This window comes from Nycticebus coucang, chromosome 11 (genome assembly GCF_027406575.1).
Source record: "Nycticebus coucang isolate mNycCou1 chromosome 11, mNycCou1.pri, whole genome shotgun sequence".
In the NCBI taxonomy this organism is placed as follows: Eukaryota; Metazoa; Chordata; class Mammalia; order Primates; family Lorisidae; genus Nycticebus; species Nycticebus coucang.
Window position 1 is genome coordinate 121,231,911 of NC_069790.1, and position 26,577 is coordinate 121,258,487.

Here is a 26,577-nt window from a genome sequence, read left to right on the forward strand (position 1 = left end):
CACAGAAAGACCCCGTGTGAAAGGCAGGACTTGGGTGGATCACAGGAGGAGCACCTCAGGAGGGGGTGAACTGCACCTGTTAGGGTGGCGTTGGGAGTGGCTGGCAAGCCAAGGTAATGGGGTGTCTTGGCCTCATGAGACAATGTGAGACTCAAATGTGGGGCCTGAACTGAAGCTCTTGGCTAACAGGCCATTGTCTGAAGCTTGGTTTTAGGCAGGTTTCTAATGTCCCAACTGTTTTTAATCACAGAAAAGACTAGGGAGGCACCACACACGCTGGCAGGGCCCTGTTCTCATGCAGCGGTGGAGGTGGGCAGTTCTGGGTGTATAGTACATCCATGCATGGCTGCTGTGGGGGCCTGCGCCTTAGGTCTTATGAAACAGGATGGGCAGTGGCGGAGTGGGAGGGAGCATGCTAGGCTGGAGAGACAGAGGCCATCGTAGAGTCACAGGAGAAAGGAAAACACTCTGGATCTGGGATCAAAACAAAGTACTGAGTGGGGTTAGGACAGGCTGAGTGCGACATATTCACAAGGTCTCAGGGTGGTTCTGGACCCACCAGAGGTGGGGGCGAGATGGATGAGGACGGATGGTTGCTGAGTCCATCCTGGAAGGCAAGCTTATTGCCAATGGAGGCCTGGGGGCAGGAGTGGGCACCCAGGAGGGTAGGTGAGGGCTACACCATGCTGTGTGGGGTGCAGTCAGCTGTCCTCAATGTTGATCCCTTTGCTTATGGAACTGTCTGCTTGGAGCTCTGGTGACACTGCTATGCCCTGTCCTCATTTTCTTCCAAAGGATAGTTCTGGTCCTCTGTCCCCTAGCTGAAGAGATTTATCAAAGACAGACACCTGGTTTCTTCCTTTATAGTGAGGCGATTGTGGTGTGGCTGGAAGGGACAGAGTCTGGGTGCAGGGGATCTGAATACTGCACTTACCACATCTCTCAGGCTCATGGGCACCAAGGAGATAACAAACATCTGCTCATCTGTATGCCCTCAACATAAAGTCAAGTCTCTGTGCTGTGGAAATAAAATCACCCAAAGTGTTATGCTGAATACACACAGCAGAGAAATGCAGTAGCTGGGCGTGCGTTCTAGTCTCTGCTGCAGCCGGGTAAGTGGGGGCCTAGGAGTTGCTGAGGTGAGAAAGCAGCTTGCCCATTAGCATCAGTGAGCACCAGCTGTGGGCCCAGGAGGGTCTGAGGGTGTCAATACCTGGATAGGCCCAGAACGTGCCCCCTTCAGCAGGGCTCACAGGCAGCGCTCAGGGTGGTTCTCTCAGCCAGTACTTCTTGAGTGTCACTTCGGTTTGTTGTTGGGCATACCCGTCCCCGCAGACGCAGCAGGACCGGGCCACCCCACAGGTCTGTGTGTGTGCTTAAGTCCCACCCAGCCCTATGAAAAGCCTGTTTTCGGGGGCAGGGGGAGCACTTGGGTCCCAGGGTTTAGAGGTTTGGCCTAGAGCAGAATCAAACGTGCACAACCCTCACTGCTGCCCAGGAAGCAAGGTGCACCCTGCACCTGTGCATTGGCTGGAGGAGTAGATCACTGTCAGGCCTGGGCACCCTGAAGAGCAGCTGGGCCCTGCCAGGCAGCAGCCCTAGCTGATAAAACATCTTCTATAGCAAGGTGACAAAGTGCAGAGGGCTGCTTCTGCCCAGGAGCTGTTCCTGTGGCCAGAGGCTGAGCTCTCAGCCGCAGTGTTCTCTGGGGCTTCTCTTCCTGCACCAGGGCCCAGCCCAGCACAGGCCACCCTGGATGCAGAAAGCAGCAACCAAGGACTTGAAGAGTGTCCCCTTCAGATGCTGCCGTGGGTGCTGGGGAGGCTCCCCAGGATCCCTCCTGCCCTGAACCCTGCTCCCCACTTAAGCACCTAAGCACAGGGCTCCCTGCTGGGGTGCTCAGCAGCCCTGGTGCATGCCTGGTGGCATGCTGGCACAGAGCTAGCTCCTGTGCCTAAGGTCAGGGGGCTGCTGCCAGCCCTTGTGCTCCAGACCCTGAAGAAGAGGCCTGCTCTAAGACAGGGGTCCCATCCATCACCCGAGTCACTCCCCACATGAATGACACAGGTGGCAGGCCTGTATCTCACCCACAGGAGAGGTGGCAGTGGTGTCCAGCCACCCAGGCTCCCGGACCCCTAGAAAGGAAGCTGAGACCAAGTTTGCAAAACAAAACAGGACAAAGTCCAGAACACTTTTAAGGATGTGTATTTCAGTTCTTTGTGAGGGTCGTTGTGACCGTGGCTTTTGTAAAAAGTCCTCATTTCTTCTCAGCAGCAAAGGTCTAAACTATGAGGCTTGGACAGCTTGGGCTGTCAGCCCTGAGACCTTGAGAGTTGGGGAGTCCCAAGATCACAGGGTGACAAGGCGCCGTAGCCTCCCTCCTCCCTCCTCCGGCGGCGGAGAGGACCAGGTGCCATTTGGCTAAGAGAGGACGGGAAGGTGCCCGAGGGCAAGAACTCTCAGGAGAGGGTTTGAAAGTCCCTAAACGCCTGGGGGCAAGGAAAGCCGGCTCCTGCCTCGGAGGTAGGGGGCCGACGGGCTGGCTGCTGTCGCCGTCTCAGTCGGTGGAAGGCGGCGGGCCGGGCTCAGGCCGGCGGCAGGGGCGCGGCGGCGGCGCAGCCCACCTTGTTGCTGAAGAGGCGCGGGAGGCCGCGCTTGGGCAGCGCGGGGCGCGGGGTCGGTAGGCCGCGCACGTCCCAGAGGCGCAGCGCGCCGTCATGCGAGGCCGTGTAGAGCACCTGGCCGTGCACCTGCGGGGGGCGGCCGCTCAGCCTGCGCCCCGCCCCGCCCCGACGTCTCCTGGGGGCGACGGGACGGTGGCCCGGCCGGCGCCTACCTGCAGGCAATTGATGACGAAGGCGTGGCCCCGGAACACCCTCTGCAGCTGTCCCGACTGCGCGTCGAAGGCGCGGGCGCAGGCGTCCCCGCTGCCCGTGAACACTGTGGATACACAGGGGTTCGCTGCGCGCTCCCGGCCCGCCCCCGCCTTCTGCTGGGGCGCGCAAGAGCGGCGCGACCCCGGGCACCCCCAGGACTCTCTTTCCTCGTCCGCTTGTCTCACCGGAGAGGCCTAAGACTCAATGGGAAGTAGGCAGGTAGCGCCCTGAAAAGAACCAGGGTCACCTTCGTTACCTTGCCACATCCTGCGGGGTCAGAATACCGAAGTCTGCAGACGGCCATGCAGGGCCTGTGGCAGCCACGCCTTCCGCCTTCAGGTCAGCCTGTGCTGTCCCTCCTGGATACCTCTCAGGCCCAAGTCCCCACTCTCATGCCCTCTTTGATGAGCTGCTTCTCTGCGCGGGGATAACCAGTTTGTCCTGGAGGGCCTTCCCCTCCCCCTCCTGAGATGGATTTGGTTCTGGAAACAAAACCCAGGCCCTCTGAGGTGTGCGAGCACAGCCCGTGAACCCCTAACAGGGCACCCTGTTAGGCTCTGCCTCTCCTAGGGCTTTTCCTACATTTATAAGAGTTTGCCAAATTTTGCTCTCAGCAGGCACCTGGAGGGTTCATTGGGACATAGATTGTTGGGCCATGACCCAGAGTCTCTAGTTTAGCAGGTGAGCCCTGAAAAATCTCCATTTCTTCTTCTTCTTCTTCTTTTTTTTTTTTTTTTGTTGTAGAGACAGAGTCTCACTTTATCACCCTCAGTAGAGTGCCATGGAGTCACACAGCTCACAGCAACCTCCAACTCCTGGGCTTAGGCGATTCTCTTGCCTCAGCCTCCAGAGTAGCTGGAACTACAGGCGCCCGCCACAATGCCCAGGTATTTTTTGTTGCAATTTGGTTGGGGCCAGGTTTGAACCCGCCACCCTTGGTATATGGGACCGGGGCCCTACTCACTGAGCCACAGGCGCTGCCCTGAGAATCTGCATTTCTAACCAGTTAGAGGTTAGCTACTGCTGCTGGTCAGGGGACTGCCCTGAGAATGCTGACCTGAGGTGGGCATTCCAGGAAGCACCCTCAGGGCAAGGGAACAGGGAGGGGATGGGGAGAAAGGAAGCCATGGGGTGGGGGGGGTAACTACTGTTAATGAACAGGGCAGAAGCCTGCTGGGGGCCCTGGGGAGAAAGTGCAGCCCATCTGGAAGACAAGGATGGGGCTAGTTATGCATCAACTCTCACTAGCCATCAGTAAGTGAGTCCCAGCACCACTGGTGGCACGGACCTGCCCCTCGCAGAAGCACCCCAGGGCTCAAGTACCTCCCTGGCCTCCAGTAGTTGTTTCTTACTCCACTTCCTTCCTTCCCTGCCTATTCTTAGCCTTTCTGTTAAAACTACAGGGTGACTGTAGCCCTGAAGGGAAAGTGTCATTTCTGAATCTCTCAGGCTCTTTCACTGCCTTTCCCTGGAAAACTCAGCTGTGGACATGGCCCTTGTTGGCAAAGACCAAGAGGACTCTGTTCAGCTACAGGTGCAGTGCCAACTGCTGCCAGGAGAGGCGCTCTAGGTGGCTGCCAGCAGGAGCCTGAGAGTGGACTGTTCTTCAAGTTCAATTAGAAGTCCCAAAAAGACAGCATCCTAATCACACTTGCAGGGTTGGACGCAGAAAGAAAGAAATAACAGCCCTGTGTCAGATGCTAAACCCCGAGGGCATGCCAGGCTCTTATTTTCAGAACTCCACATTCACCTTAAATCTTGTCATTCTGTCCCCTCCCTCCCAAAACTAGGGACACACCCTGAGGTCCAGCACCTTGGGGGGTGGGGGGGGTTCAAATTGAAGAGGAAGGGAGGGGCAATGGCACAGCATGAAGCTGGGGAATGTTCTGGAAAAAGTGACTCAGGAACCCGAGAGCCACAGTCCTGAGGAGTATGGTGAGATTGGGGCTTGTTCCCCCCACATCTGTTTTCTGGCTGTCTGGTATGTAAATGAGTTAAGCAAGCCACACAGAGCTGGCAAGGCCCAGGTGTGTTACAATTTGAGATCAGCCTGTTGCCTGCCCAACAAGCCATTTTTTCTTTCCAAAATAACCTTGACTCAGTCTTGGTGGCAATGTCCTCAGGTAAAAGAGTTGATGGTTCAGTCTCTCTTGCAGACAGAGGGGTCAGAGAGGTATGCAGAAGCCGTGGAGTGAGGCTTCCAGGAAAGACCTTAAAGGGGCCAAATCAACCAGACGATGCATTCTTTTGCCCTTTCCTCCTTTTCTTCCTGCCTGCTTAAAACATGAAAAGATGGCTGGAGTTCTAGCAGCTGTCTTGAACCATGAGGCTCCTTTAAAGGTAGAAGATACGTGCTGGGGATGATGAAGCAAAATCATAGAAGGAATCTGGGCTCCTGATGACCATCTAGAGCCACCTATTCCTGCCTAGACTGCCAGCCTCTGATCTCCTTCTACCTGAGAGAAGAATAAACCACTACTCACTTAAACCACTGTTATATGGATATTTCTTTCTCATCTGTAGTCAAACCAAGGGCCAATTGAAGCCAAGTCCTCAAGTCTGGCTGGATTAAGTGGGTGTCACTGTCTCACCTCGAATATCAGAATGAATCTTTGATATGTGCTTTTGACCCAATAGCCTCCAAACACTCAGGTCTCCTCATGTTCTCATCGAGTAAGTTTTTTTGTTTGTTTGTTTTTTTGAGACAGAGCCTCAAGCTGTTGCCCTGGGTAGAGTGCTGTGGCATCACAGCTCACAGCAACCTCCAACTCCTGGGCTCAAGCGATTCTCCTGCCTCTGCCTCCTAAGTAGCTGGGACTACAGGCGCCTGCCACAATGCCCAGCTATTTGTTTTTTTTTTGTTTGTTTTTTTTTTGGTTGCAGCCACCATTGTTGTTTGGCGGCCCGGGCTGGATTCAAACCTGCCAGCTCAGGTGTATGTGGCTGGCGCCTTAGCTGCTTGAGCCACAGGTGCCGAGCCAGAGTGAGTATTTTTTGGGAGGTGGGGGAAAACCTTTACTTGGACCTTCTTTGGAAAACAGCTGGAAGAGCAGGTTCATGGAGAAGGAACAGCTGCTGCCATTGGGCGCTGCAAATCCTGAGCAGCAGCAGAGGCTCATTGAGGGAAAAGCATGCGCAAAGTAAGGAGGTGGAGAGGAAGAGCCAGGATTTGGGTGGGAGTGGTGGTAGCAAGGTGGGCAGGCCAGAGCAGAGAGGGCAGTGCTGGGACAGGTCACTTACAGGTGCCCGCATGGTACTTGAGGGTGCTCACACTGTGTCTGTGGGCCGCGAATGTGCACACGTGCTCCCCTGTATCTGCCAGCCAGCACTTGACAGTCCTGTCCGCGCTGCCCGAGTAAATGAGCCGGTTCACGAGCTGGGAGGAGGGAAATAAGGAGGGTTGGCCCACCTCAGGGCACTGGAGGCCTGCAGCACGGATGGCTCAGAAGTCCCCAGACCTATCTCTATAACAGGTACAAGTGCACATGCGGGTCTCAGGGATTAAATCGGGGATGAAGCAGAGTGACCCTGTCCTAGGGCCCACCCAACCACTCATCAGCACCCCCAAACAGGCAACACCTCCTTTCCTCGAGGTCAGGGGGCAAGTGGGCCGCCCTGCAGACCTGCCATCAGTCCTCACTTTGTCCTGGCAGAGACCCTGGCTCTCTGGCCCTCTGCTGCTGAGCCCGTGAAGAAGGACACTGACAGCCCCTTCCTCCAGGGCACAAAAAGGTTGCAGATACTGCATGAACAACCTCCATCATTCACTTCTATTGTCTGGTTGTGAAAAGGGGTCCAGAAATGAGCTGCACAAGCTTCTGTTTGCAGGACAGATAGGAGAGAGAATGTCTGGGAAGAGTGTGAGGCAGGCTTCTGCAGGGCTGCAGCTGGCTGCCAGGAGCTCCGCACACAGGCTCTCCCCAGCTGCTGAAGCTTCTCCATCTCACAGGAGGTAAGGACGCGGCCCTCGCCAAGATGGACATGAGTACCAGCCCCAGACTAAATACCACCCTATCAAGAGTATTCCCAGCCAGCAGCTCTGGTCAGCAAAGACAGGGACAAGAAGCCAGGGACAGGCAGGCTTCTTGGTGCAATGACCTGGTGCAGTGGCACAGGAGACAGCAGCAGTCTGTGATCCCCGAGAGGCCCCCAGAGGACCACTGCTGGGGGCCCAGGACCCAGGAAATGGGAGATGAGGCACACAGGTCTTTTCTCTTACAGAGAGCAGGCAATGGCCCACGGTCAGTCCACACTGGCTGCCGACATCCCGAACTCCTCCCTCCTAACCTGCCCATCATAGCCAGACTCTGGGCCACCTTCCACTTCAGTTCCCATGGTAGACTCAATTCCCCCTTATTATGTCCCTATCAAATCCCAGCCAACAGGGCTCCAAGCAGCCCAGCTCATCTTTTCTTTCTATCCTGGGCACAGTATACAGGGACTCCCAATCACAAAGGCTCAGTGCCCTGGGTCCCAGCAGTATCCTGAATGTGGGGTTGAGAGGACCTTTTCTCTATACCCGGCTTAAGGGGCATTTAGTTCTGACATTCCTTAAAAAGCTGCACAGAGGATTACCGAGTGACTCAGCAATTCCCCTCCCAGGTTCCTGCCTGTGAGGACTGAGGCAGGATGCGCTGGATCCTGGCAGACCACCCATAATAGCTGGCAGATGGAAGCAGCCCGTCCATCCTCCAGTGATGGGTAAGCAACATATGCTCTCCACAGCGCTCTCCAGAGGTAGATCAGCAGAGATGGGAAGAGGCACCATCCCCATGTGGTGGGGACAAAGGGGACCTTAGAAGAGGGCAAGGCCAGACACAAGCATGCTTCCCCAGGGGTTAAAATGAAGGTGCTAAATTAGAGAAATGTCAGGAAACAAAATAAACCCACATCCACCTAGAATCTAGAATCCAACGTGCAGAGAAACCCCTCCTCCTTGGGCCCTGCCACCCTGCCATGAGGCTGACACCCCCCTACCTCCAACCACTCTGTGTGACAGAGGCTTCCCTAATTGATCCAGCAATTGAGTGAAATAGGTGTCACTTAACAGTTAACTAATTAACTGGACAACCAATGAACCAAATACCCTGCCGTGTGCCGAATGTGGTGCCAGCTGCTCTTTACGCAGAAGCCTGAGCAGCCTTTGTGCTGCCGACCCCGTCAGACGCCCAATTTAGGGTATAGTGCCAGCAACAGCTCCCTGACAGTTCTGAGCCCAAGATAACGTGTGAACCAATGTGTTTCCCCAGAATGGACCTCCCAGCTGTCCCAACTCTGACCCAGGGTTTAGCCACATGCTGCATCCTGAGGCTCCACGGCCAGGCCTGGCCCCCTCTACCTGTTCTGACCATGTGCTCACCAAGCTGGCCAGCAAGATCCTGTCCTCATGGGCTTCCCCACTCCAGACTCCTCAGACATCTTGACCAGCACCCAGCCCGGCCCAGCACCCGGCCCCTGTCAGGGAACAGGAGCCTCCCTCCCTGACTAGGCTCCATCCTGGAACTTAGGGGTTATGGCAGCGGCACCCTCCCGGGAGCATCCGCATATAAGACCATCTTCGACTGAGAACCCTACCCAGAAGCACCCCACACTGAGTACCCACACACGAAAGAACCCCACTTGAGAGCACACTCTCCCCACCCCAGGGGTTGGCTTTGCCCTGGCCTCTCAGCCACCCCCAGCTCCGCTATGTCCGATGGATACATGTGTCCACCCTGGCCTCACCCCAGGTCTAGTGCAGAAGACAGACTTCTGCTCTCTGACCGCCACCAGAGGTGAGGCTCTGATGCCGCTGTCCACACAGACACCTCCCTGGGCAGTCACCAGGCGTCTGCTGCATCCTTCCTTGCCCTCCTTTTCGTGCCTCTTCCCACCTCTCCAAATCCGAAGGGTTCCGCAAGGGTGAAAGAAGCAGAGATGTTCTCAGCACAGAGACAGGGAGCTGCTGAGGGTGAGGGACACCTGCACGGACAGGCCTCGTTAAACTGACCCTGATCCGAGAGTCCCTTCCCCAGCTGCCTGCCCCAGCCCAGGCCCCTTTGTCTTGTCATGTGTCCACAATTTACTCTTTGTCCACCTACGTTGGTGCTGGTTCTCCTGTGATGGCCCCTATGGGTGGAAAAACTTTTCTCCTGTTAATCTGCTCCATATGGACTCAGATTTCAGGCCCAACTGGAAACCCTCAGACGGCAGAAGGGACATCTGCCTCTCTGCAAGTGTGACCAGTGATGCTGGGATTAGAGACCAGAGGCCTGCCCAGCTCCCGCCCTGCCAGTCCCTGAGTCCCCCAGCAGGACTTGAGATGGAACAATGGGATATGTGTAGCCCACTCAGCACCGCCGGGCTCTGGGTGCTTCTGGGCTCACAAAGAGGCCAGAGGTCACCCCGGCAAGACGAAGAAGCCCTTCCCTACTTCACTGGTCATGGAGCCCCAGGGCTGCCCTTTAGCCCCAGAACCCCACACAGGGCCTCCAGTGGACGCAGCATAGGAAAACCCGGGTACCTGCTTGAGACAGCACCGGACTCAGCCCCTGTTGCCCGGAGCCCACCCCTTTGCTTTGCCTGTGGCCTCACTAAGCATCAGGCTGCCAAGCAATGTGTCCCACCCCAGGAGCTGCAAAGGGGGAGCCGGCCTGGGTCCAAGCCAGGGACACCCAGATCCTAACATGCCTGGCAGGGACCCCAGTCAGGCACACCCACTAGATCCTTAATAACCACTGCAGCAAAGACCACAATGCTCGTGAGGGCCCATCCGTCTTCTAGCAAGTCACCAAATCCTCACAACCCCTCGGATGGGGGCATTTCATAAGCACAATCCCTAATCCAAAACCTCGGGGCCGGATGTGTTTCGGGATGTTTTAGATTTTACAAAGACATCTATGTGTCCACAGTAAAGGCATGAGAGTCCCTGTGAGCTTGGAAAATCAAACTACAAACAGTATCCCACCTGCTCAGTGCCAAAGGAGTTTTGGTGCCACACTTAAGAAAAAAACTTTTTATGTTTGGGGACGTTTTTATTTTTTTTATTTTTATTTTTTTTGTAGAGACAGAGTCTCACTGTACCGCCCTCGGTAGAGTGCCGTGGCATCACACGGCTCACAGCAACCTCTAACTCTTGGGCTTACGCGATTCTCTTGACTCAGCCTCCCGAGCAGCTGGGACTACAGGCGCCCGCCACAACGCCCGGCTATTTTTTTGTTGCAGTTTGGCCGGGGCTGGGTTTGAACCCGTCACCCTCGGCATATGGGGCCGGCGCCCTACTCACTGAGCCACAGGCGCCGCCCGGGGACGTTTTTAGATCTAGAGGGGGTTGTGGGTATGTAATCCTCACCATACACATGAGGAAAGTAAGGTGGTGGTGCCAGGGCAGCAGCCCCACCTCCCACAGGGCCATTCTACTACAGAGCCACATGCTGAATAAATCCCAAGATGGGGATACTTTCCAGACCCTAGGCCATGAGGACAGAGTCCAGGAAGTTGCCAGTCCTCAGCAGTGCAAAGACCAACACAGGAGAACAGTCAACATCTGCTCTGGGCTCCTCAGGAGGGTCTGGCCCAGCTCTGCCCTGCAGAGCCAGAAGCTGGGTGTGGGGGGCTGAATTGTGTCAGCCCCACTCCCCATACTTATGAATGTGACCTTATTTGAAATAGGGTCTTAAAGAGGCATTTAAGTTACAGTAAGATCACATGAGAAGGCCCTAATCCAATCTGACTCATGTTCTTATAAGAAGAGATTAAGACACAGATACACACAGAGGGACACCCATGTGAGGACACAGGGAGAAGATGGCCATCTGCAGGCCCAGGAGAGAGGCCTCAGGAGGGACGGACCCTGCCAGACATCCTGATCTTGTGCTTCCAGACTCTAGGACTAGGAGACCGTCAGTATCTGTTGTTCAGGCCCCCCACTCTGTGGTGCTTTGTTACGCAGCAGACCTAACTAATACACTGGGGCAGGGTGGCAGCTCAGAGGTGACCTGGGGCTCCCCTGGAAGCTGGGTGGCAGCCAGGACAGTCTCACCTCCAGACAGATGATGGAGCCCTGGTGCTCCCGAAACACCCGAAGCTGCTCCCCACTCAGGATGTCCCAGGTGCGGACGGTGGCATCAGTGCTGCCTGTGAAGGCTGTACGGCTGGGCGTGTCCAACACAAGGCACAGCACTGCACCTGTATGGCCCCGCAGCGTCTGATGGCAGCAGCCACTGGCCACCTGCCACACCTTGGCCGTGCCATCTGTGCTGCCCGTCACCAGAAGGCCCCCAGCCACAGCCTCCTCTGAGCAGGGAGCACCAGGGAGATCCCAGGGCGCAGAGTAGGCTAGAGTTAGCACGCAGTTACGGTGGCCCCGGAACTCCCGGGACATCTGCTCCTTCTCCACGCTCCAGACACGAGCCGTCCGGTCATAGGAGCTGCTGAAGAGCTGGTTGTTGGCAACCAGGATCCTAGTGGCAAGAGAGGAAGTGTCAGGGGTCAGAACACAGGGGGCTGCCAGGCCCCAAATGGCCTCCATATGGGTAGGGAGCTGGAACGCCCTACTGTAGCTGGAAGAGCCTCTCCCTTCTTCCTGGTCGCCACTCTCACCTTCTGAGGTCCAGCTAAAAGGACCTCTGGATCCAGGAAGTCACCCCAGCCCCTCACCCCCAACTCACCCTCTTCATCTGGCCTATACCTATAGAGGGACCAGCTCAGACATTTCAGTCCTTCCCACACTGTACCACAGCTACTGCTCCATGAACAGCATGGACGGAGGGGTCAGCAGTGGGAAGCAGAGGGGTCAGCAGTGGGTGGGGGTGCTCAGGGCTTTCAGCCTAAAAAGGGAAAGTCCAGGGCAAAGTGGCCCCGGAACTTGTGTTGGTCACCCAGGGAACAGGGCAGATTCCAGTGGCTTGGCAGGGGCCCTTCAGGGAGCCCTAAGAGGTAGAGGGCATGAGGAATGCCCAGGGGTGCCCATGGGTGACTTCTGAGGGCACAGTGGGGATGAAGTCACATCAGGTGCAGCGGGGTGGGTTGCTTGCTGTTAACTCTCACAACAAACCCCTCATGGCCTGATATTTGTGGATGACACTCCAGCACCAGTCACCACCAGGGTTCCAGCCCTAATGGGCTTCTAGGCACACAACTGGGCCCAGGGACCCCCAAGAACTCAGGCTAGGGGAGCTAAGAGGGTCTGTCCATTCAGTAGAATTCGCCAACCCTGGGGGGCCAAGGCTCCCTCACGGTGAATATTCACAACTCTTACACTAATTTTGATGAAAGCTAAGAACTTCTCCCCAGGGAAATACCTCTATGTCATAATTTCCCAGGGTCTGTTCACACACTTTTTTTTCCTACTCTACCCCAAGTAGAATAGAGTGCTGTGGCATCACAGCTCACAGCAACCTCAAACTCTTGGGTTTAAGCAATTCTCTTGCCTCAGCCTCCCAAGTAGCTGAGCACCCACCACAATGCCCAGCTATTTTTTGGTTGTAGTTGTCATTGTAGTTTGGCAGTCCTGGGCCAGGTTTGAATCCACCAGCTCCAGTGTACGCTGCTGGCACCCTAGCCGCTCAGCTACGTGCACCAAGCCGTGTTCACACACTCTTGTCAAGAAGCCCTGTGCCCTCAGGAGGGGAGGCCACAGATGGCTGAGGCCCAGGCATCCCTGCTAGTGGGGGCAATCAGGACCATGGCCGGCCTGGTGGCTCCCTCTTAGGAGGCCTTGCCAGAGCCTGGTATGGACAAGAGACCCACTCAAGAGACAAACCTGCTGCCTCTCACCTCTGCAGGGTCCCCAGACGGTCATCCTCATTTCCTGCAAGTCACTTGATGACACAGATGTCATTAAAATACCAACTCTCTCTTCTGACCGGCTTCTTCCATGAGACCCAAATTTCCAAGAGATGTGTATTTTTAAAGGAAAGTAACTCTTGATGCTGGGCATTGTGCAGGAAGGGGAGGCCATGGGGTACGGAGGAGGGAGGGTCCTGCCTGAGTATGTCTGGCATGAAAAGGCAGGGATGCCAGACCCCTGCAGCAACAGCACACCCAGCCCAGCTCTGAGAGCACTGGGAGAAGTAAGTTTCACAGCCTCCTGGGGTCCCACACATCTGTGATCGTAGTTAGTCATGCAAATGTTTGCCCAGATCTATGGGTCTAGAACAGCTACCAGTGGAAAATAATGAATGTGTATAGAGTGTGAGTGTGTGTGTGTATATGTGGCGTGTGCACAGGTGTGACTGTGTTTGTGTGTATGTGTATCTCTGTGCAGGCGTGTGAGAGAAGCACAGAAAGGTCAAAGCGGCTGGCAGGACGAGGCCAGTGGAGCCCTGAGCCCTGCCGTCTCACCCTAGCCCCTTCTCTGCCACCTTGTCAGCCTGCAGGCAGGTACTCCTGTGGCCATGGGGGACAAAGACCTGGCTCCCTGCTTGGTACCTCCAGATTCCACTCACTGAATCTGTAGGTCTCTGTGTTTTTCTCCCTGGGGGACATCGGTGCATTTCTTGACCTGTTGGTTAGCTGTCCCGGCTGCAGCACCTGCTCCACCAGGGAGTTGGGATGAGGGTCCAGCCCACCTTTTCCACCCATGGGCCCATGAAGTCGGTCAGTTCCATTAAAGGTCACATGGCAGCATCCCTTCCAGAGGGGCATATCTCTTCCTCTGTGCTCTCCAAGTGCCACACAACCCTTCCCTTACTGGGATCAGCCTCTCAGGCAGTGCCCTTCCATCAATGAGCCTGGTGGGGGGGGCGATGCCCCCTACAGCAGACATTCCCTCAGGAGTCTGAGGTGACCAGCACAAATTATATAAAACTGTCAAACTGGGCTGGGAGCAGTGGCTCACACCTGTAATCCTAGCACTTAGGAGGCTGAGGTGGTGGATTGCCTGCCCGTCCCTAAAAATAGCTGGGGGTTGTGGCAGCTGCCTGTAGTCCCAGCTATTCGGGAGGCTGAGGCAAGAGAATGGCTTGAGCCCAATGAGTTTGAGGTTGCTGTAACTACGATGCCACGGCACTCTACTGAGGGCAACAAAGCGAGACTCTGTCTCTCTCCCCACCCCCCAAAAAGCTGTCAAACTGATCTGATCAGCAAAGAAGTTTCCATTGCTCAGCTTAGACCCAAATTCAGTAAGGAAAAGAAAAGTTTTTCCAACTTTTTCCAACAGCCACACAGAAAAAAGAGGTTTAAAAACATCCTCGACTCCTTCTTTGGAACAACCCCATCCCACCCCCCCAAACACCTGGTCTCCAGCCTGGTGTCTACCCAGCAGGTTCCCCTGGGATGTGTCCCACCAGAAGGAGCTGTGGGCGCCAGTGCCTCTGCCTGCCCCTGGCAGGGGCAGTTGTGCCCCCAATGGGAAGCACAGACCCAGCTGGGTGTCCCAGAGCCTGCCCCACCCCACCTCCATCCCATCTGCATCTGGGCAGTGGGCACTCTGCCTTCTTCCTTGGCTGTGTGCTAGAACACTTCCCCAAGAACCTAAGGTCCTCAAGGGCAGGAGCCCCACATCTCTGTCTCCCAGGGACCCAGGCCGACCTGTTCACAATGGACGTGTGTCCTCGGTACACCTGCAGACACTGCCCGGTCAGCACGTCCCACCTCCTGATGGTGCAGTCGGCACTGCATGTGAAGGCAGCTTCGTCCTCCAGCTGGCAGAAGGTCACGTAGCTTTCATGCCCTGCAGACAAGGCGGGGTGGTGTGTGAGCACAGCAGGGACACCAGCACTGAACTCATGGAAAGGGGAGAAGGCAGAGGCAGGTCCTCTTTAAAGGACTTAGGTCTGGGAGAGTCTCGGGAGGTGCGGGGGGCCGGGAGCAAGCCCCAAGCCCTCTGCCCGCCTTCCACCTCTCCCTCCTGCTCCTCCTTCACCATCACCTTTTAGTCTCCTTCCACCTGTTCAGCTGTTGTGTTCAACACCCAACGTTGCGGAGGCAGGGAGCAGAGGGGCCAAGGGTGTGGTCCCACAGCCAGGGTGCCAGGTCCCTCCTTGCCGCGTGCCCTACGTCACCGGGTGACACACAGACTGAGGGGCAGCGGCAGCCATGCAGGGGGTGCTGGGTGCTGGCCTTTTCTTACGTCTGGGGAGAGATACTGTGATAGGTGGAATAACAGCCCCCAAAGATGTCAGGTCAATGTTACCTTACTTGGGAAAGGGTCTTGGCAGATGTGACTAAGCTGAGGCTCTTGATTGGGCAAGATTATCCTCAATTACCCAGCTGGGCCTCAAATGCAATCACGAGTGTCTTCATGAGAGAAGAGACGGGGAGATTTGAAGGTGGAGGCAGGGACGGATGTGGCCACCGCCAAGGAAGAGGCCAGGAACTGACTGTTCCCTACATTTTCCAAGGAAGCGTAGCCCTATTGACACTTCAGCTGCCACCCAGTGACACAACTGAGGGCTTCTGGCCTCCAGAACTGTGCAGGGGGTAACGTCAGTTGTTTCAAGGCACAGCAGCCCCGGGGCACTGGCAGATGAGTAAGACACAGTCCTGCCTTCAAAGGTTAGCTCCCAGCCCAGCAGCACAGACACTTGGCTGACTGGCCCCCCGGTGGACAGCAGGTGGGTGCTGAGGAGTGCGGAGGGGTCTAACTGGGGCCTGTGGGGAAGAGGAGCAGTTGAGAGAGCAAGTGGCACACACTTGTGCAGGGCAGCTGTCACTGTCATTCTCTGGGAGCCCCTAAGCTAGAAAACAGATGCTTGATGGAAATGGCTGACAAGGCCAAATGTTCCAGGGCCAAGGCCTAAACGTCTGGGGAGCTGGCACCTGAGTGACCCCTCTGGCTGCTAAGGTCCTGACTATTGCCCCCCTTCAAGACCAATGTTCGTGCCCCGGGTGTGACTTAACAGCTTTGGAAAAGCCCTCAGGGTCACCTGCAGGTAAGAATGTTTCCACTCAGACACAACTTCCCACAGCAAAGTGAAGCTGCGCATACAGTTGTCCTCAGTAGCCACGGGGGACTGGGTCCAGGACCCACAGCAGACACCAGATCCACAGGTGCTGCAGTCCCTGTGGTATAGTGTCTGCATGTACCCTGCACACGTCCTTCTGAATGCTCTGAGTCATGTCTGGATTGCTTGTTACCCCGGATATACATCACTGCAATCCAGGCAATCTGCCACAGTGCCCGGTGAGCAGCAAATTCAAATTCTGCTGTCTGGGACTTTGTGGAATTTTTTCTCCCTGAATATCTTCCATCTGCAGTGGGTAGAACCCATGGAGACAGAACCTGGGTGTGCCAAAGGCCAACTGGATCTAACAGGGATTTGGGGATCAGAAAATCAACAGAATCAAAGTAATGTTAGAAAAGCCATTTTAAAGATGGGAGAACTGATTAATTTAAACATCCACACATTTGGGGGATGTACTTGATACATTAAGCATTTTGATAGAATTTTAAAATTTCATTTAGATGCCTGGGATCAGGCAGACGGGGATTTAGAATCTCCTGGGTAGTTTCAAGCCAATTCCTCCCCCCCTTTTTTTTTTGTCCTAGGTTTAAGCTTAGCTTAGTTACTCTTGGAAGAACTCAACTTCCTGGGTTCTAAGAAACAGAGTTAAAAAGTTTTTCAGTCTTCTTGGAGAGCATATACCAGGCCTCTAAGAAAACAATGTTCGAATTAAGTAAACACTTGAAGAAGCTGCAGATTATGTTTTCCTTATAATACACGTCAGCGTGAACACAGAGGGCAAAATGTGTTTGTCAAAGCATAGGCTTGGTTTCTGCCAACCCCAAAGAGTTTACACAGACTTTAAGATTGTCAACAAACTCTGGGACGCGAACTCTCCCACCCTCCTCACTGCCTCCAGGAAAGCGCAGCACAGACCAACGCGGACACCTCCCTCCCCGACTCCTCATGACAGCTGGGGACACCCAGGATGGAAGATGTGTTGTAGCACTCACATGCTGGGCACCTGCTGGCCTGTGTGGGTGTCACTCTATGGGACTGACACCAGCTGAGGCCAAGAGAGGCTAACTCAGACCCTCCTTCCCCAAGCCCACAACAATGCGGGAAGGCAAAGTGCAGGACAGAGTTAGAAATCAAGCCAAGAAAAGCGCTTAAAAGCCGATTGTAGCTAGAGAGCTGCGGCACTTCTGTTCAGTGGGGCTGGGGACACTGAAGCCCTGAGGTGTGTAGAACAAGAAAGATATGTACAGAGACTCTACAAAAAGAGAGATTCATAGAGACAAAGACTTGAGAAGATGAGGCCGTAATGAAAGGAAGTTAAGTTTTTCAATTTAGAAAAACTCTTGTCTGAGCCTGAGCCAGGTGACCCCACACCCTCTGCCCTCTGCAGGGCCTGGCACTGAGCCTGCTGAGGCCTCCGCGGCGGTCAGAGGCTCTGCTGCCCACAGGCCCCCTCCTCTGTGTCTCCAAGCACTCACCCCACATCTGAAAACACACCCAAGTGAGTCACAGGTCAAAGCCCTGCCAGCAGAGGGCCCAGGGGACACTTTGGAGCAAGTCCCTCGCAAGTGCCACCAACCCCCATCACCCCTGTCCCACAGAACACTAGATAGGCCTCCACTGACCCAAGGCCTGCAGGGGACACCCCAGGGCCAGGGATGGAACCAGGCCTGCCACCCACAGAGCCAATGCCCCGACCCTGACCCCAGAGGGAAGAGGGAGGGCTCACTGCACCTCCAGGGACCCACAGCGCTCGGCCTTCTGCTGTTGGAATTGTGCAGAATAAGCAAAAATGTCAAACTCAAAATAAATATTTTCGAAGGGATGAAGAATACAGATAAGATGCAGTTATTATGTTCAAAAGAACACACTGAGGCTCCAGGGTTTCCTGCCAAGGTAGCAGCCACACACCCCGCGGAGTTTCTGCTCCCCCTACCCTCTCTGTCTCCGAGGGTGGGGGCAGGGGCCCCAGCGCCTTAGAATCAGCATGAAGACCCTGGCCCTTTCCCTCCCAAAGTGCTCAGCTTTGGCCAGCACAGCACTAGACCATCCTAACAGCCACAGGGTGGCAGGGATGGTGACACTTGCTTGGTTTACTTTGCCTGTGGAAAGGGCTGCCAGAGCCACATTTGCAGCTGAGACTTCATCTGCTCCCCCACCCAGTTCCCTTCTTGTTTCCCACACTGCTCTCCCCACCCTGCAACCCAACTGCCTGCATGGACTCAAAGTGAAGTTGGGTCTGCAGAAGAGCCCCGGGCAAAAGCAACAGACTCCACTTCCCAATGGATTCAGACACCTGGGAGCCTTGCAGAATCTAGGTCAGGACACTATTCTCCAGCCCCAACCCACAGGGCCCCTTGGGCTGGCTGTGGCCCTTTAACCAGGGTCACAGACCTGGGAGGAAGCCCCTTCCACAGGTAATTCCCCATGCAGTGATGGCATCAGCAATATCTGGGAGAGGTGACAGCTTGCTGGTGCCAGCAATAGGCACTGTGATGCCCTTATGCTCTGCCCACATTCTGCAGGGTATCCTTTTACTAAACTCTTCTTACCTGACCCTGACCAAAGGTGCTCCCTTGCAATACATTCTCTGAGCAACCCTGAAGCTGGTGACATCTGGGCCCACAGGACTGAAGGTGTGGCCCTTTTCAACAGACACTGACACAGCCACTGGAGACTGCAAACCCCCACTCTGAACTAAGACCATGCAGCCCCGGCTTCCTGAACTTCTTCTCCTGCCTGGAGCTACCTACCCACAAGGCTGCCTGCAGCTCTTGTCACTGGTGTACAACGGGACCTGTTCCTTCCAGCCCAGTCTCCTCCTGCTAGCCACCACCCTCCCTGTGGCTCTTTTGCCTTCCTTTCCAAGTTCCAGTCCCAGTCCCCCATTGCCAAGTGGGGAACCCCAAGTTCGCCTGCTCACATAGATTTCTTGCTTGTCAGAAATTCAACTGCACACAGCTCCTCAGCTGACTGGCCATTCTCCTCTCCCAATCTAATCTGCAAGTTCCCTGGGGCAAATCCGAAACTCTCACATCTCTGATGCCAGCACAGGCACCTGGCATAGACAGCCTGACAGCCAGGTGACGGGGAGACTGGCCCAGGAGGGAAGACCACTGGCTCCACACAGGTCCTGCTCTGCCAGTGTGAATGTGGGTAGGTGCATTGGCCTCCTGAGCCTCAGTTTACTCATCCACATCTTTGCGAAGCAGAAGAGGAAGAGCCTCCAATTTTGTCATGTGTGGTGCCCATGAGATCTCGTTAGTGACTCAAAGCTGGCAGGATGTAGGTGTGAATGATAAAACAAGTGATACGATGTGCTTGTTAACTGATTTAATCGCCATCATGACCTCACAAGGCTAGGTGACACTGTTATCATGCCCAGTTTAAGATTATGAGGGTAGGTTACCCACTGTAATCACTCCCAATTTACAGATGAAGAAATCGAGGCATATGAAGTTAAGTGACAGGTGGCCTGCCCTGCTCACTGGTGGCCAGTAGGGGTCATTCTGGCAGGTAGGCACCTCCCTTGCCAAAGGCACCCTCCCCCTCCATGGCACAGGCACCCAGGAAATGGGAAAGTGCAGTTTCCACAGAATTAACCCCCTCCAGTCATGTTAGAAGATGAGGAAGCTTGTAGAATAGCCACAGTTGGCTGCAACTTCTAGGCTGGCTCATAAGAACAGAACAGGACAGGAGCCACCACTTTGGAAAATGTCACTCTTCCCATTGGCCCAATAAAGTGCCCCCACTAAAACATCAGTGGATAAAAGTAAGGAAGAGGGGCTGGGATAAAAACACCCAGGAATTCTTCCTTCTACAGAACAACTGGCAGCTATGCCTTCTTTTCCACTGTGAACTCAACAGCTGTATTGGAAAGCCAATTCCATGTTTAAAAAGTGATGTGTTCACAGAGAGGGAGTCCCCGTCCTCCAGTCACGGTCACTCTCACAGGGCCCCCAAGAGCAGCAGCGTGCCACCAAGCCCCATTCCACAGGGAACCACCTTGCTCTTCCCTGGCATTCCACTGCTCTGCCCAAGCCTCTGGTCCCCTAATTGTTTCTGCTGATGTGAACAAAGCAAGAAGCTCATCTTCAGAGGAAAATCCCTGTATGAGTCATCAATTCGGCCACTGGTCAACCACAGGCCTCTATTTGGAGGCGTCTGTGGGCCCATGGCTGCCTACACAAGAAGCTAGCACCCAACAGGAGTGCAAAGAGCTCTGGATGGGGACACCTCAAGGGACCAGCACTGCCAAGATCAACAGTGGGGCCAGGGCACAATCTCCCCTGCAGAAGGGCCCCGGGAAAAAGCAGCAGACTCACAGCAGTTAGAAGCCCTTTCTGCCATCAACCAGTCATGTGACCTCCAGTTGAACAAGTCCTGTGACTGCATGGTACCTCGGAGGATGTTAATGATGCAATCCAGCCCACACGGGGTAGCACCCAGAAAACGCTGAGAACCCTCTACATGTTGCAACTGAATTTCCCACTCTTACCCGTAAACGGGTGTCAATCAGTTGTAGCTCAGAGTCGTGAGTTTCATCACACAATAATGATGTACATAAATGTACAGTTAAGACATTTTATTAACATTTCATTTCAAAAAGTCCTACAGGAGGGAGAAGCTAGTAAGACCTTCTGGTTGGGGGGGAGGACACACAGAAGGATTATTGCACACTCAAGATGACTTTTTTAGTGCAATCTGCAGATAAAGAAAGGCTACCTTTGTCTGACCTAGAAAATTCTTGAAATGCCAATCCTTATAACAGCAAAAACAATCCTGGCAGAAATGGGCAACAGTTCTTTAACTTGACAGTTTTCCAATTGAGTGGGGGTGGCCCTCAGCTAGGGTAGAAGGTCAGGCCCATTTCATTAGAAAGTGGGTGCTGGTGCCTAAAGGGGACAAGCTGCTGTGAGGGCCATCAAAGTGGGTGTGAAGGAAGTGCAGGCCCTGGAGGGTCCGTGGGGCTCTGAGCTGCCATGGGGCAAAGCCAGATGCCCCCCAGGCCACAGCCAGGCTGGGAAAGCCAGGAGTTTCACTGGAGAGAAAACCCACCTGCTGAATGGGCTGCCAAAGTGGGTCCCCGGCCTGGGGGCAGGGGCCAGCCGTGCATCAGGTCCACCCAGAAGCTTGCTAGAAATGCCAGTTCTAGAATCCTGCTCCTGGGGGATCCCTGGAGTCTGAGTCTGGGGAATCTGCATTTCTGAAGCCCCGCCAAGTGAGGTTTTGAAAACAGATACAAGTTGGATTAAAATTTCTAACAGACTCAGATCTTCTATTCCGAGTTGGTGACTCTCAGTGCCTGCAATGGTTCTTGGTTGGGAGCATGTGTGTTAGTTTGGGGCCAACTCTCTATTACCCACAGCAACCAGTATTATCCCAAGTAACCAGTATTCCAAAATTCATCCCTATTGCTCTTTGTAATATCTGTTTTAATTGTTTTATTTAAAACCAATAGTGTCAGTCTCAGCCAATATAAAGGCTAATATCCTACGTAAGCTGCCAGGCCACCTAGGATGTGCTGATTATGGCAAAGGCAAAGAAGCCAGTTATGATAAACAACTGTACCCAGGGTAGAAAGCCTCGTGCCTCATCAGGGGACTGTGGTGCAAATCTGGCAATACCAGGACCAGAGCTGAAAGGGACCTCCCATTGCATCAGTGCAGACGCGGGATGGGCACAGGGTCGGATGCACCCACGGTACAGTGCCCTCCAGAGTGAGCACAGTACCCAAATAGAAACCAAGAGACGTGGGCATACAGAACTGCTTCCTAACACAATAGGAGATGTGTGCTAGGCCTGAGAGTTCACCCTGTCTTCAAATATGCTAAACAGATTTAACAATCCCCTTTTAAGAAACTTGGATCAATCCTGCCCCACACCCCTGCCTTTTGCAGCATATAAGATACCCTAGAGAGCTGGGCAAGGTGGTGCGATTGGGGGCGCGGGGGGTTGGGGGGGGACACTCAAATTCAACCCTGCCCCCCACACACTGCCTGTGAGACCCTGGGCCAGTTACTTAACCCGCGGCCTCAGTTTCCAAATCCGTATATGGGGTAAGAGTGTGAGGATGGCACACTTCTCAGCACAGCCGGCCCTTAACAAATCCCTTCTTTACCGCCATGGTCCTAAAGAGGAAACGCTGGCCAAGACTTCAAGGCCAAAGTGACAAGGAAAGCGCTGCTTAGAATGGGTACAGGTGCGACTTCTTTTTGTTTGTTAAAATTAGAGGCATGGTAGATTTCCTGTAGCCAGAAGACAAATAATCTTCGCTTCCACAGTGGACGCCCCTCGGCCTCTCGACCCCGGCCCCATCGAGCTCTGCAGCCACATCCCACCCCAGCACCCGCCCCAGTTACACAGCCCCCACCGAGCTCTCAGCGGCCAGCCGCTGGGCACTCTCCCACCAGCCGGCTGGGGATGGGCTTTTAGAAAAGGGTCAGCATGCGCAAGGACTGAGGTCCGCCCTCTGGGCAGGTGAGCCGCAGAGAAGAGCACTGGGAGCGGGGCGGGGGCGGTCTACCTTGCAGGAGCGCACAACACTGGCCGTCCGCGGTGCTCCAGAGTCGGGCCGTGCCGTCCTCACTGCCCGTCAGCAGGCGCTGCCCGTCGGGGCTCAGGCTCAGCCAGTTGATGCCCCCGCGGTGGTCATCGCAGACCCTCAGGGCCGATCCGCTGCCCCCCATCCCACGGGCCAGGATGGAGGTGAGGAGGAGCCGCGCACCGCTAGGGAGGGACGTCTTGGGGTCCGCGGGGCGGCTTTGTGAGGTGGCGGCCCGAGGCCATCGCCGGGAGCCGGGACAGTCGGCTGCTGCGGAGGCACGCGGAGGGGTCAACAGACCGTAGTTCCTCGCCGCCTACCAGCCTCCCTGTGCGCCAGCAGGGCGCGGGACGGCGTTGCGGGGGGCGGCCCGCTGAGGACCCCTACCCCCATTGGGGCAGTCCTAGACGCGTGGGCGCAAACCACCCCTTCCCAGCACCGCCTCGTCGGACCTGCACCCCACCGGCGAGCCGGACAACGGTGTCTCGGGGTGCACAGCCTCTTCTCGTGCCCACGGGGCCAGGACCGAGAGAGAAACACGAGAACCGAGCGCCCCGCGCCCAGCACGCCGTGCCTGACCCGCGCCGCGCGCTCCCGGCGGCCGAGAGCGGAACAAAACCCGCCAGTCTAGCTCCTCCTCAGAGACCATCCCTCAACCTGTCCCCTCCCACTTCTCCGGCTGCGCTCCAGCCCCCACCCCGCACTCCCGGCGCCTCCGGCCACAGCCCCCCCGTACGGGTCCGGGGGACTGCTCCTTGCGCTACCTCCCCGGCTGTCCGGGCTGCGTCTCCCGGTTCTGCCCTCCGCCACCCACCCCGGCCCCCAGAGCTAAGGCACGAAGGAGGAGAAGGCAGATGGCAGGGTCCGGGTGGAGCAAAATCGTTGTTCACCCCTACAGGGCACGTCAGGTCCTCCTCTGCGCCTAGACATTAGGACCCTGCCAGAGGGGCTTTCGGGAACCGCAGAGCGGTCCCCCAGATGAAAGCAGCAGCCGATAAGCCCCGGGTCCGCCCCTGCTGGGAACGGCCCGGGAGAGGGAGGGCCGGCCGTGCCGTCGCCAGTGTGGGGGTGGGGTGCGAGCCCCGGCCGCCAGAGGTCAGGTTCAGCTGCTGCGGGTTTCGCTGGGTTCGGCGCTAGCCTCTGACCATCCCACGAGGTCTCTGCGGGAACCTCCACCGCGCCTGCCCGGAGCCCTCCTGGAGCGCCCTGGCTGCTGGTTTTCATTAGAGCAGTTCCCGACGACTTCGCTCGGGAGCTGGAAAGGTTACCCCCCCCCACACACACACACACACGGATCCTCTACGTCCTAAAAGTAGCAGGACTTTGCGAATTTTCTGGGACTCTTGCAAGAATCCAGGGTGTAGAGCAAGAAGTGGGGTTTTTTGGAGAGCCAGCCGGCTCCAGGATGACCAGGCCGAGCTCGCTGTGTCCAAACTCCAAAAGAAAACCCCATAATGGGTTCCACAGGGCACTGGACCTTTATTTCTTGAGTAGACTAATCAGAGAAATCCATTCTTTCCTCTCAAATTTGTAAATCCTCTTGGGGAAAGGCTGGGAGGTGGTGGCTGAGGATGCTGTTTAATCCCCCACATGCTGATCATTAGTTCACCTGGAGACCTGTGAGCTTCAAGGGGCCATTGCAACATTCAGGAATGAAGACTGATGGGTAGCTGGCCATCCAGATGTGGTCCCCAGGTGAGGACAGAGGGAAGAGAAGGTTGGGAAGGAGAGTGTGGGGGGCAAGGAGACCAAGGTGGTTTAACTGGGGGAGAGCCAGAGGGGACCCTGATGTTCTGGGGGTGGGATAGAGGTCAAGGAAAACCAGGTGTCTGTTGTCCCTGGAAATCCAAATTCTACAGACGTCCAGCCCAGGCAGACTAAGAGGGAGGGTCATAGACTTGGTGGGGTTAACCTTGGCTGTTCTCACATGCCCTCTAGTTCCTCCACCCTCAGACCCCAGCACACATCTCTGAGCCTACCAGCCACACAGGCTTATCTCTCCCAACTTCCTCTTTCCAAGTTGGTAGATGTTTTGTTCTTGCCCCTCTCCTCCTTGGTTTGGCACAAAGTGGCTCCCTGGTGGAGGGGGTGCCAATTACAGATGGTGTCCTCAGCCAGACTTTCCTCCCTTCTCTTTTATAGTTTGGCCAGGGCCTGCTAAACAACAATGACAACTGCAGCAAAAAAACAGCCAGGCATTGTGGCCATCACCTGTAGTCCCAGCTACTGGGAGGCTGAGGCAAGAGAATTGCTTAAGCCCAAGAGTTTGGGGTTGCTGTGAGCTGTGATGCCACGACACTCTACCAAGGGCAACATAGTGAGACTCTGTCTCAAAAAAAAAAAAAGGTGTCCTTAATCAAGGACAAATGTTAACATTTTATGATTTGTGACATATTATCAAGTCTTTTGTGGTATCAAAAACTAAATGTGTGCCAGAACTTGCTGATGAAAGCTGGCTTACAGATGTAGCATGTTTAGTGGATTTAACCACTTAAGTGAGTTAAATGTGTGTCTTCAAGGTGAAATCAACTTATCAATACAATGTTTGAAATTGTAACAGCAGTCCATATAAAACTGAAATATGTCAAGTTCAAATTAAGGCAAACAATTTTATGCATTTTGACACATTAGCTAAATATAGTCCTGTGAACAGCAAAAAACATGCAGCCTTGAGGATTTCTGGAAAATAATATTTTGGTGCATTTGAGACTCCATTTTCATTTGACATAAATATGTTGCCTGCCAATTTTCAAATGTAATGCATAGAGCTACAATCTGACATGCAGCTGAAACAAATTCAATTATGTCTCTTTACTGGACTTTTATAGGTTTTATTTTCCCAGAGACAAATATCTTTTGCTTCACAATCATGTCTTATTCATGTCAGCACTTTTTAGCAGCACCTACATTTATGTGCAACTGTTTTTTTAAGAATGAAGCATGTTAAGAGTTAAATTAGGACCAAAATGTCTGATGAGCATCTTGAGAACTCACAGAGAATTGCAACCACTTCCGTCGAACCATATATTGATGCATCAGTTTCTCAGATACAATGTCAAATATCCCACCAGTTGTCTGTTGCCTCCTTTTCTTTTACTTTTATAATAAATATTCAAAAATGACATTTTATTACTTGGAGGTTGCTGTGTGCTGTGACACCAGGGCACTCTACCAAGGGCGATAAAGTGAGACTCTGTCTCTACACAAAATAATAATAACTGCAAGTTTTAAATACCTAACAATAACGAATTATTTCCAACCATTTTAAAATATATTTCCATACAAATGAAATAGTAATTATAAAATATAGCCTGGTAAAAGGTTAAACAGTAAAGTCTTTGGCAACACGCAAACCTAGATTGAAACCCGTCCTTAATTTTTACTAGTGAATCTAGTCAGGTTTCTAAATCCATGTCCAGTTCCTCATTTATAAAATGAAAGTTCTGAGGAAAAGCACATGCCTGTTTAATAAATACAAAGAAAATGACAATAACAGTGTTACCTATCTTAGTTCGTTGCTACACATGTAACAGAATACAACAAACATTTGTTTCTCCACAGGTCTGGGGACTGGGAAGTTAAAGATCAAGGTACTGGGGGTGGCGCCTGTGGCTCAGTGAGTAGGGCACCAGCCCCATATGCCGAGGGTGGCGGGTTCAAACCCAGCCCCGGCCAAACTGCAACAACAACAAAAATAAATAAATTAATAAATAAAAAAAAAAGATCAAGGTACTAGCAGTGTATCTGCCAAGAGTCTGCTTCTGGGTTTGCAGACAGCCCTTTTCTCTTTTTATCTTCACAGAGGAGAGCACAGAGAAAGTAAGCTTTCTGGTATCTCTCTCTTTTTTTTTTTTTTGTAGAGACAGAGTCTCACTGTACTGCCCTTGGTAGAGTGCCGTGGCGTTACACGGCTCACAGCAACCTCTAACTCTTGGGCTTACGCGATTCTCTTGCCTCAGCCTCCGGAGTAGCTGGGACTACAGGCGCCCGCCACAACGCCCGGCTATTTTTTTGTTGCAGTTTGGCCGGGGCTGGGTGTGAACCTGCCACCCTCGGCATATGGGGCCCGCGCCCTACTCACTGAGCCACAGGCGCCGTCCTCTCTTTTTTTTTTTTTTAATATAAAGGGTTTAATGGTATTTGAGAAGGAAAATCCATTAAATCAACATAAAGTTCTTAACCTATGGAAATGGCTGCTGTTAATTATTTTACAACACTTTGTAAATATCACAATTGTTAGATTACTGGCAAAAAAGGTTTCAAGAGTCACTTT

The 26,577-nt window shown here is 54.1% G+C and overlaps 1 protein-coding gene across 6 annotated transcripts; it reads right to left on the minus strand.

Annotated features, from left to right (window-relative positions):
• Positions 1 to 363: 363 nt before the first annotated feature.
• WDR86 (WD repeat domain 86) lies at positions 364 to 23,302 on the minus strand. 6 transcript variants are annotated; one of them, XM_053609125.1, is made up of 7 exons: positions 23,195 to 23,302; positions 22,287 to 22,574; positions 14,388 to 14,529; positions 10,897 to 11,317; positions 6,117 to 6,252; positions 2,837 to 2,940; positions 364 to 2,750 (listed from the first exon to the last, which is right to left on the minus strand). In XM_053609125.1, exons 1-7 carry the CDS (start codon positions 23,232 to 23,234, stop codon positions 2,586 to 2,588), a joined length of 1,296 nt encoding a protein of 431 aa, XP_053465100.1. In that variant the 5' UTR covers positions 23,235 to 23,302; the 3' UTR covers positions 364 to 2,585. The 6 variants fall into 6 exon arrangements, with proteins under 6 accessions (XP_053465100.1, XP_053465102.1, XP_053465103.1 ...); XM_053609127.1 differs by lacking the exon at positions 23,195 to 23,302 and adding an exon at positions 22,757 to 22,882; XM_053609128.1 differs by lacking the exon at positions 23,195 to 23,302 and adding an exon at positions 22,757 to 22,861 and having other exon boundaries at positions 22,287 to 22,571.
• Positions 23,303 to 26,577: the final 3,275 nt, after the last annotated feature.

What these genes read in the sequence shown, in the direction of transcription:
- WDR86 (XM_053609125.1), bottom strand. Translation starts at nt 23,234, where the DNA reads ATGTCTAGGCGCAGAGGAGGACCTGACGTGCCCTGTAGGG. An exon ending in ACCTGACGTGCCCTGTAGGG is followed by an intron (nt 22,575 to 23,194) that starts GTGAACAACGAT and finishes GTGCCTCCGCAG; the next exon opens with CAGCCGACTGTCCCGGCTCC. An exon ending in CAAGTACCATGCGGGCACCT is followed by an intron (nt 2,941 to 6,116) that starts GTAAGTGACCTG and finishes GTGTATCCACAG; the next exon opens with TGTTCACGGGCAGCGGGGAC.